At 40.1% G+C, this 16073-nt stretch overlaps 1 protein-coding gene across 1 annotated transcript in view; it reads left to right on the top strand.

Moving 5' to 3' along the window:
* The window catches only part of LOC144594748 (TBC1 domain family member 16-like), a 77851-nt gene extending 62453 nt beyond the window's left edge, over positions 1–15398 (top strand). Inside the window, exons 7-12 of the mRNA XM_078401592.1 lie at positions 89–253; positions 9442–9590; positions 11931–12065; positions 12750–12936; positions 14003–14182; positions 15345–15398. Of these exons, the coding sequence (XP_078257718.1) occupies positions 89–253; positions 9442–9590; positions 11931–12065; positions 12750–12936; positions 14003–14182; positions 15345–15398 (870 nt within the window). The remainder of the gene's footprint in view (positions 1–88; positions 254–9441; positions 9591–11930; positions 12066–12749; positions 12937–14002; positions 14183–15344) is intronic.
* Positions 15399–16073: the final 675 nt, after the last annotated feature.

The raw sequence follows: 16073 nt of genomic DNA, 5'->3' as shown, positions 1-16073 counted from the left end.
GGTCTATTGCATTTTTGTTTTGATGCTTATTAATAGCCATATATTTGTTGCAGAATGAAACAAATATCACAAGTCTTATTGCCCCCAGGTATCTGATGTAAAGGCTTGTATGCAGTTTTCAATCAGGCGGCCAAACCTTCCATCGACTGAGACTCATCCCGAGGAGAACATGTACAAACGGTTGGATGTGACTATTTGGCTGAACCATCTGAATGAAGTTGGCCAGGTGGAAGAGGAATACAAACTTCGCAAGGTTTGTGAATAACTTAAGAATTAAGTTGACGAGTTGGCAAACAGGGTTGGGCATATTAAGGATAACCTCCAATGTTTTCTTATGATTTGGTCAGCAAAGAAACATAGAAAATAGGTGCAGGAGTATGCCTTTCGGCCCTTCGACCATTCAATATGATCATGGCTGATCATCCCAAATCAGTACCCCATTCCTGCTTTCCCCCCAAATCCTTTGATTCCATTAGCCCAAAGAGCGGTATCTAACTCTCTTGAAAACATCCAGAGAATTGGCCTCTACTGCCTTCTGTGGCAGAGAATTCCACAGATTCGCATCTCTGGGTGAAAAAGTTTTTCCTCATCTCAGTCCTAAATGGCCTACCCCATAAACTGTGACCCTTGGTCTGGACTCCCAAAACATCAGGAACATTTTTCTTGCATCTAGCCTGTCCAATCCCTTAAGAATTTTATATGTTCCTATAAGATCCCCTCCTGCTTCTAAATTCCAGTGAATATAAGCCTAGTTGATCCATTCTTTCATCAAATATCAGTCCCGCCATCCCGGGAATTAACCTGGTGAACCTACGCTGCACTCCCTGAATAGCAAGAAGGTCCTACCTCAAATTAGGAGACCAAAACTGCATACAGTACTCCAGGTGTGGTCTCACCAGGGCCCTATACAACTGCAGTAGGGCCTCCTTGCTCAAATACTCTAATCTTCTCGTAATGAAGGCCAACATGCCATTAGCTTTCTTCACTGCCTGCTGTACCTGCATACTTACTTTGAATTACTGATGTACAAGCACACCCAGGTCTCGTTGCACTCCCCTTTTCGTAATTTGACACCATTCAGACAATAATCTGCCTTCTTGTTCTTGCCACCAGTGGATAACCTCACATTTATCCACATTATACTGCATTTGCCATGCATCTGCCTTCACCCAACCTATCCAAGTCACCCTGCAGCCTCATAGCATCCTCCTCGCAGCTCAAACTGCCAGCCAGCTGTGTGTCATCCACAAACTTGGAGATGTTACATTTAATTCTTCCGTCTAAATCGTTAATATATATTGTAAATAACTTGGGTCCCAGCACTGAGCCTTGCAGCACCCCACTAATCACTGCCTGCAATTCTGAAAAGCACCCATTAATTCCTACTCTTTGCTTCCTGTCCTCCGACCAGTTCTCTATCCATGTCAATACCTTACCGCCATTACCATGTGCTCTAATTTTGCACACTAATCTCTTGTGTAGGACGTGGTCAAAGGCTTTTTAAAAGTCCAGATACACCACATCCACTGGCTCTCCCTTATCCATTCTACTTGTTACATCCTCAAAAAAATTCTAGAAGATTAATCAACCATGATTTTCCCTGCATAAATCCATGCTGACTTTGACCGAGCCTGTCACTGCTTTCCAAATGCGCTGCTATTACATCTTTAATAATCGACTCGAGCATCTTCCCCACTACCGATGTCAGGCTAACTGGTCTATAATTCCCTGTTTTCTCTCTTCCTCTTTTCTTAAAAAGAGGGGTTACATTAGCTACCAAGGAAGCTGAGTATAACAAGCTTATTTCCCACAAGAAAGGAGCAGAGAACATCCTAGCTGCTGATTCCTTTGTTAGAAGTCATTTCTATGGAAACTCGGTCAGGGGCCTGGAGACAATTTCTGGTAAATAGGTGAATTCAAAAAAAGAGAATGAGAGATAATTAGAAATGAGTTTCAATGTGGTCCACTACAGGATGAAGCTATTTTCACTTACACAATTTAGACCATACCTTATTTAAAACTGAATTGTAAAATGAGCTTGGACATCTCAAAAAGGTGAATTTAGTACTGAATAATGATATCCCAAGAAAACAAATATCCAGCTAGGATCCACTTGGACCATCTCTGATAACTCCCTATTGTTTCTAAATCTCACCATTTCCATCGAGACAGACTATCGACTGACATCTGTAATAAATCCATTGACTCCCATAGCTATCTAAATTACACTTCTTTCCACCCTGCTTCCTGCAAAGACTCTATCCCCTACTCCCAATTCCTCCGTATACGCCGCATCTGCGCCCAAAATGAGGTGTTCCATACCAGGTCATCAGAGATGTCCTCATTCTTTAGGGAACGGGGGTTCCCCTCTTCCATTATGGATGAGGCTTTCACTAGGGTCTCCTCGCTATCTCCCAACTTTGCTCTTGCTCCCCCTCCCCCCGTTTGTAACAAGGACAGAGTCCCCATTGTCCTCACCTTCCGCCCCATCAGCCATCGCAAACAGTACATAATCCTCCAACATTTTCGCCACCTCCATCGGGATCCCACTACTAGCCACATCTTCCCATCTCCACCATTTTCTGCTTTCCGCAGAGACCGGTCCCTCCGCAACTCCCAGGTCAACTCATCCCTACCCACCCAAACCACCCCCTTCCCTGTTACTTTCCCCAGCAACTGCAAGAGATGCAACACATGTCCCTACACCTCCGTCCAAGGACCCCGCCAGTCTTTTCAGGTGAGGCAGAGGTTCACTTGCACTTCCTCCAACGTCATCTACTGTATCTGCTGTTCCAGGTGTGGACTCCTGTATATCGGCGAGACTAAGCGCAGGTTCGGCGATCGTTTCGCTGAACACCTCCGCTCAGTCTACCTAAACCTGCCTGATCTCCCCATTGCTGAACACTTTAACTCCCCCTCCCATTCCCACACTAACCTTTCTGGCCTGGGTCTCTTCGATTGGCAGAGTGAGGCCCAGCACAAATTAAAGGAACAGCACCTCATATTTTGCTTGGGGAGCTTACACCCCAGCGGTATGAACATTGACTTCTCTAACTTCAAATAGTCCTTGCTTTCCCCCTCTCTACATTTCCTCCCTCTTTCCAGTTCTCCAACCAGTCTTATTGTCTCTGACTACATTTTATCTCTGCACCACCTACTCCCCTGACTTCAATCTGAAGAAGGGTCTCGACCCAAAACATCACCCATTCCTTCTCTCCAGAGATGCTGCCTGTCCTGCTGAGTTACTCCAGAATTTTGTGTCTTTCTTCAAAATATCCAGCTATCCAGACAGTTAAATAACTACTCAAAGCCTCTTAGAATGTTTTGGTGTTTTGCCCTCCCTCTTTTCTTTCTTTTGTTTCTCTTCGCTCCTTATCCCTTCTCACTGGCTCTGTTCCTCCCCTTCCTCCAACACTCCTTCTGCCTGTTCACTTCTCCTGTCACTGCTTCCTGAAGATTTTCCCAAAAGAAAAGCAAATGTACAATCCAAGGAAGAAAAAAATCCTGCAGGATGGGAAAAGGAGCCCCACTGAGTTTAAAGAGACTGCCTGAACTGGGACCTTGGTGAATTCACGAAAGGATGCGAAATGGGGTCCAAATGTGTCATCGTCATAAAACGTGGAAACGGGTCCTTCGGCCCAACTTGCCCATGTCGACCACTAGTACACTAGTCCTACCTACCCTTCTACACTAGTCCTACCTACCTGCATTTGGCCCATATCACTCTAAACCTATCCTATCCATGTACCTGTCCAAATGTATTTTAAACATTGTAATAGTACCTGCTTCAACTACCTCCTCCAGCAGCGCTGTCCATAAACCTACCACCCTTTGTGTAAAAGAAAAGTTGCTCCTCAGGTTCCTGGTTCCCCCCCTCACATTAAACCTATGATTCTAATTCCCCTATGCTGGGTAAAAGACTGTGCATTTACCCTATCTATTCCTAGCCTGCTCAACCTCTCCATACAGCTCAGGCTCTCGGGTCCTGTCAACATCCTTGTAAATATTCTCTGCACCCATTCCAACTTAACAACATCAGAGTTTAAATGAGTGAATGTAAAGGGAATGGCTAAGATGGGGTCCTGGTTAGGAAATGGTGAAGGATGGGTGAATTAGTGTTCATTGGGTATCAAGTTGATCTTGCACACATTCATTGAAAGCTAACATGTAGATGCAGCAAGATCTTTGGAATGCAAATGGCAAAGGGTTTTATTGTTGGAGCATTTGAAGATGAGAATGGACAAGTCTTAGTACAATCATATAGGTGTAGGAAGTGCAGATGTTAGTTTATACTCAGTAACTCAGCGGGTCAGGCAGCATAGCTGGGAAAAAGGAATAGGTGACACTTTTGGTGTTATTGGAAAATTGTCTGGAAAAAAGGAATAGGTGACCCTTCTTCAGACTGAGAATGTCCACAATCATATAGGATCTACGTGAGAGCATAATTGAAATATTCTGTACACGTTTAGCCATTTTACCAAACAAGATATACTTTATATTGAGGGTGTGTGGGGAAGATTGACTAGACTGGTTCCCGAGATGATGAACCTGCTATATGAGGAGCAATTTAGTAAGCCTTACTGAAAGATCAAAATGTCCTAGTGAGCTTGACCTGACAGGTATGGGGAGGAAACCTCCCTTCATTGGGGAGTCCAGAGATTTAAGGGGGTTCACAAGCTCCAAACAAGGAGTAGGCCATTTAGGATGGAAATGAGAAAAACAAAATTCAGTTGAAGCTTTGGAATTTTCCACTTCCTGTGGAAAGCTGTGGAGGCTGACTCATTGATTGTATTCAAAACTGAGTAATAGATTTCTGGATATTAGAGGAGTAAGGGTTATGGGAATTGGGCAGGGAAATGGCGATGAGCAAAAAGATCAACCATGATTTTGTTAAATGGCTTGCTTATACTACTATTTCTTACATTCTTAATCAGTGTTCTGTGATGCTCATCATGACTTCCTTGCTCTTCATGCTTGTCTTTATACAAGAACATTTATTCAACCATTTTATCAAACTGCCCTGCCACGTTCAATTAATTACATATATTCCCAGTTCTTTCTGTTCTTTATCCCTATTTGAATAATGGCCTCTAGTTTATATTGAGTCTTCTCATTCTTTTTGCCTGAATGCCATACTTTGCACTTCTCAGTATTAAATTTCATATGTGACCCAAGAACCCGTTCTACCAGCTTATCTGTGAAACCTTTGTCTTCACCATCCTCCACACAGATCACTAAACCTTCCAGTTTTATGTTTTCTGTAAATTAAAAAATCTGTTTCTATAAACCTGGTCCAAATCATTAATATATATTAAGAAAAGCAATGGTCCTTGCTCTGACCCCCCCCCCCCCCCCATGAATTTCACTCTGCATTTCCCTGCAGCCTGATACACAACCCTTCTCTGCTTCCTGTCAATTTTGTACCCAGTCTGTTAAAGCTGCTTTTATTCCATGGGCTTTAATTTTGATGACAGTCCTATTATATGCTCACTTTAGATTTGTCTTTGCCTTTTGTAAGTCCACATCACCACATTTCCTTCATCAACAATCTGTTTCTATTTCTTTCTCAACAAAAATCTATCCAGCTAGTTGGACATCATTTCCCATTAGCAAATCCAGCCTGGCTATCTCCACTCCAACCACACTTGTCAAATGACTGCTAATTTTTTTCCCTATTATTGCTTCAAGAAATGTACCCACCACTGAAGGTAAACTGACTGATATGTAATAACTGAGTTTATCCCGACATTCTTGTTTTTTTGCCCAGGGGTGTAATTTTTGTTAAAATATCTCCTATTGGCTGCAGCTGATCTGTTGTTGAATACATGAATGTGGCTGAAAAATGAATTTCATTTTCAATGCTGAAAGTAAACAAACTAATCGGTTGGGGAATAATGGAGCAACCCATCAGTCTAACATGTTTAGCACATTTTGTCCATGATTTAGAAAAAAATTGTATCCTAGCCACGAGTTGTATTTCTTCAGGCAGCTAACTGCTGATCTTGGCTTTATCACTGGATACAGTACTGAATGAGGTGCCTTGTCAAAAGGAAGCATGAAAATTTGGCTGTATCTTATATCACAATCTAGCTCTAGCATATCATACCAGCTGGCCACAGATGAGGATTGGCAGAGAGACCATGAAAAAGTCTGCAGTTTCCTACCCAGCCTCTCACCCTGGATCTGCTGAAGAGAATATTAAGTAGTTGAGGTTCTTTTTTATTTAAAAGTGAAAAAATGTACATCTTTTTAAATATATCTGCATTAATTTCTGCTCTCTGCCATTTGGCTTCCTGTTGTCTTTTGAATGACTACCCCAGACAGAGAATGTGTTCCCTCAGATGCGTTCGGCTGTATTTGCACCTTTTAATGCCAGTTTTATTGTTATGAAGGTAGCCGAAATCTACACGAGTACTGGCAGTAGAAAGATTTTTAGTCTTAACATTGATACGGAATACGAGTCAGATTACGTAGGAACTTTTGACAGTCTTATTGTCATTGTTTTCTTCGTACAATTTCTGGTGTTCATACTTAACTTAAGATTTGCCTATGTAATGCTTCCATACTGTGCTTGCACTACTATTATCCCAGCAGCATGTCTTCTATCATGCTGGTCAACAGTACAGCTTCTGGTGGTTTTCTTACACCTATCGCTGATTTCTAGCTGCTAATGCCCTGGGATCCTCCTCTCAATGAACTGGTAATCACCCATGTGGAGAAAAAAATGTTTTGAAAGTCTGTCATTCTCAGTTCTGCTGCATTGTTTAATTCTTTATTCATACAACCCAATTTAGAGTCAAGCGCGTTTTATTGTCATATGTCCCAGATAGAACAATGAAATTCTTACTTGCTGCAGCACAACAGAAACATAATACATTGTAAACAATATGATAAACGAGGGAGAAAAAAGAGTATGTACTGTGAATTTATCTGGCAGATTATGAGATATGGGATTTAAAAAAATATATATATTTATATTTGTTCTGAACCTCATCTTTTTTTCATTGGCTTTACTTAATGGATATCTGTGGAGTTTTTTTTGCTCAAAGCCTTGTATTTATCCCATTTGAAAGAGTTGCTGATCCCTGCCCAGCTTCATTATCATGTGATAGCCACAATACGGTTTGGGATTTGGGACTCGTTAAGTTTCCACAACTAGAGTTGGTGAGTTTCTACACCAGCAGGGAGAAGATTAGTGCTGAACTGCAGGAAGTGAGTGCCCTGTGGAGCCCTGACAGCAACACAGTGATGCTCTTGGCACAGCTGAGACCACAGCCAGGATTAGCAAGAAGCAGTGAGCAGAATTCTTGTTTGTCCGATTTCTTAAAATGGGAATATTTATCTGTAGTAATTCTTAAATCTAAGCACACATATGTACTGACGGCGACTGTGGATTCAAGTCCTCTGTATAAAAATAAAACTTACCCCTCAGATCTGTTTTAGCTCCTTCCTCTCATCTTAAACTTATGCCCCTTTGTTTTTAATTCTCAAATATTAACCCTCCCTCAATTACAGTCTCTTGGGAATCCCAAATTCAGTTGACAACTATTTCTTCAGCTGTTTGCCTTAAGTTCTTAAATTCAATCTCAAAACATCTCCTCCTCTTTTCCCTATTTATTTATTTATATCTTTGACCACAGTTTGATTGTTTGCCCTAATACTTCCTCATATAGCTCCATATCAATATGTTGTTTGGTAGCATTCCCATGAATGTTTTTGGGATTTTTTTTGCTGCATTAAAACCATTATGTAAATAGCGGCTGTTAATCTAGGCTTACACTTGTGTGTGGTATTGAGCAAATAATGCATTGCCATTTGGATGAGATGTTAGCAGTCCATTCCGGTGTATGTAAAAGATCCATTGGTTGCTTTCTCACACAGAAAGAGTTCACCAATGGCTGGACATTTATCCCTTATTTGAGTGCATATTTAACTCTATCCTGTGCGAATTTGCATAATGTTTAGACATACAAGTTATCACCCTTCAGCGCTTTGATTGTAACATTCTTTGAGATGCTTCAATGATTTATTTATTTATTCATTGATATTTGTTTTTGGGATCGGGGGATTTTGCAACAAGGACATGATATCAATTGTGATGTATAAATGTGAATATTATGTGGGCAAATACAGTATACTGTCCATTCTTCTACAACTAATTACGAGAACATAAAACAAGAAATAGAAGCAGAAGGAAGCCATACAAACCTGTTTCACCATTTCATGTAATGGCTGATTCATACTCGCCTACTTGCCCAGTCTACCATTATCCCTGATCTCTTACTATTTAAAAATGTGAACGCCAGGGTTATGGATCAATTTTGCTCGATTTCCCTTCAAAGGGCAACATCTCAGAAATCAACCTATTAAATCTACACGGTACTTACCTCAAAGCCAGTAAATCAAGTCAAGATTTTTTTATTATCATGTCTACAGGTACGGTGAGATACAGGTACAATAAAAATCTTGCTTGCAGGAGCTTCACAGGCACAGAGCCAGAGATAAGCACACCAAAAAAGGCTGTAAAAAGAAAAAAAGCCTACAACAAAATCAGACATTAGTTGAAAACACAATTAGATAAAGAACTAAATCCATAGTAGCAAATTGTGATTTATAGTGCTCTATTGTCGGGGTAAGATTAGGGTTGTGCAGACTGGTTCAAGAACCTGACAGTTGTAGGACAGTACTGTTCTTAAACCTGGTGATCTGTGACTTCAGGTTATTGTGCCTTCTGCCTAATTATAGCAGTGAGAACAGGACATGACCCGAAGTGAAAATACTTGGTGATAGATGCTGCCCTCTTGAAACAGTGCCTCATTTAGATGTTTTTGATGTCGTGGAAGGCCATGCCTGTGATGGACCAGACTGAATCCCAGTGTCCCTATAACTACCTGTGTTTCTGTGCATTGAAATTGGTGCTCCAGCCTATGATGCAAACATTCAGGATACTTTCTACAGTTCACTGGTAGATGTTTGCAGAGTATTCGGTGACACATATTCTGAATATACCGAGGAGAAATTTACATGCAGTCATTAAAAATGAAATTCTGTCTTCTGGGGAATTTTGAGTTTTATTGGCATTGTCCATTGGAATGTTTTATGTTTGGTTAACCTGTGCTGGCTTAAATCCTCCAAAGACTATTATTTAACTACAGGATACTACTGTTACATCTTTTTAAGAAATATTTCATCTCATGACATACAGAAATGTTCAGACTAAATGCTTTTGTTAACTGTGAAATCTACATCCTGACCATTACAAAAAATAATTTGAGTTGCATGCCTTCTCCAACTAATGACAGTATTTTAACTAGGTAAAAGATATTCCCACAAGTTTTACCACAAGAAACCTTGATTCTCTTTGTTTTAGTTAAGACAATTTTGTTAAGTAAGAACAGGTGTGAAAAGGAATCATGAGGCTTTCTGTTATTGTTTTGAAAGGCGATATTCTTCGGTGGTATTGACCCTACAATCCGTGGAGAGGTCTGGCCATTTCTGTTACAGTTTTACAGCTGTGAATCAACGTCAGAAGAACGAGAAGCGCTGCGAATTCAGAAACGAATGGAGTATGAGGAACTTCAGCAAAATAGGTAAAGTTTCTTAGAAGCACATGAATTCTTTGTTGCTCTCCCGTTACCTGAAGTTCAGCTATTATTTCCTGATGCATATCCAGTTTAATTATGAGTTTAATTATTAAGAAGCTATTTGATCAAAAAACAAAATGCTGAAGGAACTCAACAGGTTAGGCAATATCTGAGGAGGAAAATGGACAGACTACATTTCGGACTGGGATCCTTCTTCAGACTGATCGAGGGATCAGTCTTAAGACTGTTTATTGAATGGCCTGTATCTAAGTCAAACTTGCCCTGAGATCTATGAAGAAAGGAAAATAATCTATGAAGAACCTTGGAAAATAATTTCAACTTAAAATTGATTAATAGTTTCAGCAAAAATAATAGTACCTTTAAAGATAAGGAAAAGATAAGGGAATAAAGAACAATGAATGGGAATAATTATAGAAAAATAATAATAATGTTATAAAAGCAGAATTCATAAAAATAAGAATATTCTGAATTGCCTGCATATCAATGTATGGACAATCAGCAACACCATAAGATGTCAGGAACAGCTGCAATAGAAATTATGGAAACAACAGTTGAAAGACAAAAATATCAGATGTATATTACAGCCTTGCATATGTTTTGCAATAATTGGGGCAGTGAAATAAATAGTGGTTCTTTTAGAAATACAAGAGCAAGGAAGTCATTATGAGACTTTATAAATAATTGGTTTGGCCACATCTGGAGCACTGTGCTCCATTCTCATCTCCACATTTTATGAGAAATTTGAAAGCGCTGGAGAGGGTTTAAGAGTCTTACCAAATTTATTTCAGGAATGAGGAATGTCAGTTATTGGATGGACTGCAGAAACAGAGCGAGGGGGGAGGGGAGGGTGAGAGGGAGTGGGTAGAGGAAATTATTCGTAAAACAGAGAAGATTGAAAAAGGATGACATAGGGAAGTTTTAATCTAAGCAGAGTTTATAGATAAAAACTGTTCCCAATGGCAGAAGGGTCAAGTATCAGGGGACATTAGAATAAAGCGATTGAGAAAATAATGAAGTAATTGGGGACTGGAATGCATGCTTGGGAGACTGGTGGAAGCAAATTCAATTGTACCTTTCAAAAAAGAGCTAGATTAATATGTGGAAGGAAAATCTCCTCTCGGTAGCCAACGATTGTTGCAAGGTGAATGGCGGTGAGCATTGAATCGGATTATCTGGCCCATGAACAAGGAAACAGCAGCAGAAGACTAAATTGTTTTCAAAAAGAGGATGGTGGATAAACTTGGGGAGCTGAACAGCCCAATCCTACTCCTCTTCCTTTATATCTGAAGAAGAGTCTCGACCCAAAACATCACCTATCTATGTTCTCCAGAGATGCTGCCTGACCCGCTTAGTTACTCCAGCATTTTGTATCTGTCTTTGGTAAACCAGCATCTGTTGTTCCTTGTTACTACATTTTGACCACTCCTCTTCCACATGTTTTTGCATTATTTTTGGAATATATAGCACAAAGGTCTCAAAGTGGATATAGGAGTGGGTATAAATTGAATGTACAATTGGATATGAAATGGGAATGTTAGATGAAGCGAGAGAGAGGTGAAAACTAAAGTGAGGTATTGCCAGACCAAGCTATGATGCATCATGACAGGATATTTTCAACGGCGTATCTATAGAAGTTGATAAGTGTCGTTGGAGACATGCCAAACTTCCTTCAGCCTCTGAGAAAGTAGAGGCATTGTTGTGATTTCTTGGTCATAGCTTCAATGTAGTTGGTCCAGGACAGATGATATTTATGCCTAGGAAGTTGAAGCTTTCAACCATCTCCATTCGGCACCATTAGAGTGTGTGTACCACCTTGTTTCCTGGTGTATGTGTATTCCTCCTGTAGTATACAGGTGGATTTTTCATCCAGGTTTTAAAGAATATTTGAATCTATGACATTTTCTGAGCTGGGAAATATATGATAAATTTATTTTAAATTTGTATTTGACAATTGCAAAAGTGCAACATCCCAAACAGTAAAGTAATGTTGTAGTAAAACATTGTGTTTCAAAAGGCAGTATTTCAGTAGGATTTACCTGCATTGAATAATTACCAATAATAGAGAATAAATATTTTGAGCATGAACATGTATTAACCATGTCAGTGCCAGCATCAAAACATAATTCATAAACATTTTAATTGATAGACGATGGCAATTATAAATGTAAATTGCAAACCAGTTTACTGAGGGTACAAGATGGTAATAGCAGATTTTTCCCCAGCTTGTGGTCAGATGACAACTGGTTGGAAAATGAGACAATGATGGAAAACAAGATGAAGAGTAAATGACAGAAATTGAGATTTGACTTCATCTCCCATTTGCAGGTTGTCAATGACTCCCGAAGAGCAAGAAAAATTTTGGCGAAAAGTTCAGTTTACTGTTGATAAAGATGTTGTTCGAACTGATCGATCCAAACAGTTTTACAAAGGGGAAAACAACCCGAATGTGGAATTAATGAGGTAATGATGTTGTGTGAATTTATGTAGCTTGGATAATTTTGGCCAGATGAAAGAAAAGTGTCATTTTCATAAACATACAAGGCAACTTCTAATGTGGCAATGTGGTACTTTCTTAAATTTAAAGCCACGTGATCTGAATATTACAGTTTAACTACTCTCAGCTCTGATTTTCATGCAGCATAAAATCACATTTTGCATATTTTACATTAAATATGTATTTGAAGTAATTTAAGTTAGTGCTGTGCTTGGTTCACATAATATTGAATGCATTTCGAAACAATTTATTCAAATGAAGCATGTTGCAATATTTTTTTTTAAAGTTGATAAAATAAATTAATGCAAGTCTTTCTCTTTTCGTCTCTGATGGTGAGGAGTATGTCCAATTTTTGAGTCTTTGATCCTCAACATTCCCTCCCTCGTGGGGGTGTCTAGAAAACGATTAATTTTAACAACAGCTATACAGCAGTGCCCCCTTTCCGGCCTCTCTCCACACTCTCTTTAAACTACCTTCATAAGGCTGAACAAGATGAGCATCCCAATCCCATAACAGTTTCCATTGTTCTTCAAACTATACATTTTCAATTTTTAAAACACACTAGAATTCCAAATTCCTCTCCCTGAATAAAAAAAAATCGTTTAAAGTCCTAAAATGTAACATGTCTATTTAATTAAATATCTTCACAGGAGCATTTTGCTGAACTATGCTGTTTACAGCCCTGAGGTAGGGTACTCACAGGGGATGTCGGATCTGGTGGCTCCAATCTTGTCAGAAGTCAGGGATGAATCCGACACATTTTGGTGTTTTGTTGGACTAATGCAGAATACAATTTTCATCAGTTCACCGCGGGATGATGATATGGAAAAACAATTGGTAAGTGATGAATCAGATGGAAAAAGTGATTGGATTGGAAAGTGAAGACAATTTATTTGGACAAATGTTTATTTCTAAACAGACCATCAAATTCTGGTCAATACGTATCCTTATAGGATAACGTGCAAATGCCTTAAAGATACTTTACATACAAGACAGTTGGGAATAAATCACATTTCAGTAAATATTGTTTCTTTTTTAGTATTTACAACCTAACATTTTGAGCAGTTTTGATAATTTTCAATGAGAATTCACAGCTGATATTGACTATTTGCAGCAGATATCATGTAAATAGCTAAATGAACATATTGAAATTTAACTTTGCCATTTGGAAAGTATTTCAGTGATTACAATGAAATTATTCGTATGTGCAAGTGTTCCAGTATTGGCATTAGAACTGTGAATCCTTCATGCTGTATAAAATTAATCTAATTTAGAACACCAATAGACCCACTGCCTTGTGCAAATGGAGTATAATGCATAAAGTTATTCATTCTGTATAGAATATTTTTAAGAACTTATTTTCCTTAAACTATATACTCTATAAGCCTATTAATTTGAACTTGTCTCTAAGAACATTATGCACACACATACGTGTGTATAGTGTATGTATATATGTAACATGTAGGTTTCAAAGGTCTTTTATTGTCACGTGTACCAATTAAGGTACAGTGATATGCGAATTACCATACAGCCATATGAAAAAAAACGCAACAAGACACACAACTACATAAAAGTTAACATAAACATCCACCACAGTGGATTCCCCACTGTGATGGAAGGCAGAAAATTCCAATCCTCTTCCTCTTTATTCTCCTGCGGTCGGGGCAGTCGAACCATCCGCAGTTGAGGCGATCGAAGTGTATATATAGTGTGTGTGTATATATATATAGTGTATGTGTATATAGTGTGTGTGTGTGTGTGTATATATATATATAGTTGTGTGTATATATATATATATATATATATATATGTGTGTGTGTGTGTATTATGTGTGTGTAAATTAATGTGTGTAATGAGTTTTCCTAAATCTATGTGGTTTCCGCATGTGCTTTTCATTTTAAAGCTGTACCTAAGCGAGTTGCTGCGATTGATGCATCCCCGTTTCTACCACCATTTGGCGTCCTTGGGTGAGGATGGGCTCCAGATGCTGTTCTGCCATCGATGGATTCTTCTCTGCTTTAAACGCGAGTTTCCTGAAGCAGAGGCACTCCGAATATGGGAGGCATGCTGGGCTCATTATCAGGTTAGGAATCACTGTTTTAGGCCTATGTAATAAAACTGAAATAATGCTGATTGCAGGAATAATTAAAAAAATCGAGCCCGGTTGTAATTTTTTAAGTTCTCGTAAACCCAAGCCATCAAGTCCCTCTACACTTCACATCACTCAGCATTTCCATTAAAATAAAACTGATGTGTCAGAATTTGCATTGCCAGCAAGATGAAACTGTCAGCGCTTGTCATCAAGACCAAGAAACTGACTGTATAGAGTTTGCATGGCAATCCAGAAGTTGCTGTCATTGATTCCTTATTTGTGCACTGAATAGACTGTGCTTTAGTCTTTTTCATCGTCATCCTCAAGTCAGTAATCTGGCTGGGAATTTAAATTTGGGCATTTTGGAGAGGGTGCAGAAAAAGGTTCAGCAGGAAAAGAATTTTTGAATTTGAATTTGAATAACTTTATTGTCATTCGGTACAAATACCGAACGAAATTACAGCAGTCACAAAACACAACAAAAAAAAGAAGAAGAAAAAAAAAGTACACAGGACACACGACCCCAACACAAACATCCATCACAGTGAGTCCAAACACCCCCTCACTGTGATGGAGGCAACAAAACTTCCACTCTCTTCCCCCCACGGACAGGCAGCTCGACCCCTAACGAGGCGACCGACACGCACAGCTCCCGCAAGGGGATGGAAGGCCCCGCGGCCGAGCCGCACCGGGCACTGAAACGTCCCGCGGCCGAGCCGCGCCGGCGATGTTAAGTCCAGCGGCCAAGCCGCGCCGGGCACTGAAACGTCCCGCGGCCGAGCCGCGCTGGCGATGTTAAATCCAGCGGCCGAGCCACGCCAGGCGATGGAAGGCCGAGCCGCGCCGGCGATGTTAAGTCCAGCGGCCGAGCCGCGCCGGCGATGTTAAGTCCAGCGGCCGAGCCGCGCCGGCGATGTTAAGTCCAGCGGCCGAGCCGCGCCGGCGATGGAAGGCCCCGCGGGCGATGGAAGGCCCCGCGGCCGAGCTGCGCCCCGGGGAAGAGACCTAATAAAAGAAAGGTTTCCCCCACCCCACCCCACCACCCCCCGAAATTCGGAATTAGAGAGTATTAGTGATAAAGAGTGGTTGGGCAAACTTGGAAAACATAATATGAGTTATGTTTCAGATTAATGAGGTAATTTTATTTACACAGAGAATGATGGATGCTAAGATAGTGCTTCCAGAGAGGAACCGCTATCGTATCTAGCTGTAGATAGGGTGAAGATGTTTAAGATGCATTTCAAGATGCGTTTAGACACACACATGAACAGGCCAGGAATAGAGCAATTTTGACCATATACAGGCAGATGGAATTAGTTTAATTTGGCATCATGGTGGGCCAATGGGCCTCTCCCTTCTGCTGTATTTTTCCGTGTTAAAGAATATTCAAAGATTGCTTTCATCATCTGAGAGTGTTTCAGAGACCCAACCTTCTGAGATAAATTGTTAAAGGCTATAATTACTACTTGACTATCCCACTATCCCAAAATAAATATTATTACTTTTAATTTTTTTTTTGTGATACTTCATTCTCTCAGATGTATGAAATGTTACAATAAAATGTGTACATTTTTACTTGCTTAGAAACATAGATAAATAGGTCCAGGAACAGGCCATTGAGCCCTTCGAGACAGCACTGCCATTCAATATGATCTTGGCTGATCATTTAAAATCAGTACCCCGTTCCTGCTTTTTTCCCATATCCCTTGCTGCCTTTACCCGAAGAGCTAAATCAAACTCTCTCTTGAAAACATCCAGTGAATTGGCCGCTACTGCCTTCTGTAGCAGAGCATTCCACAGATTCACAACTCTCTGGGTGAAAAAGCTTTTCCTCATCTCAGTCCTAAATGGCCCAGCCCTTATTCTTAAACTGTGACCCCTG

Source organism: Rhinoraja longicauda, chromosome 6 (genome assembly GCF_053455715.1).
Source record: "Rhinoraja longicauda isolate Sanriku21f chromosome 6, sRhiLon1.1, whole genome shotgun sequence".
NCBI lineage: Eukaryota > Metazoa > Chordata > Chondrichthyes > Rajiformes > Arhynchobatidae > Rhinoraja > Rhinoraja longicauda.
The sequence above is the reverse complement of the archived record's forward strand: the minus strand, read 5'-3'. Positions and strand labels throughout refer to the sequence as shown.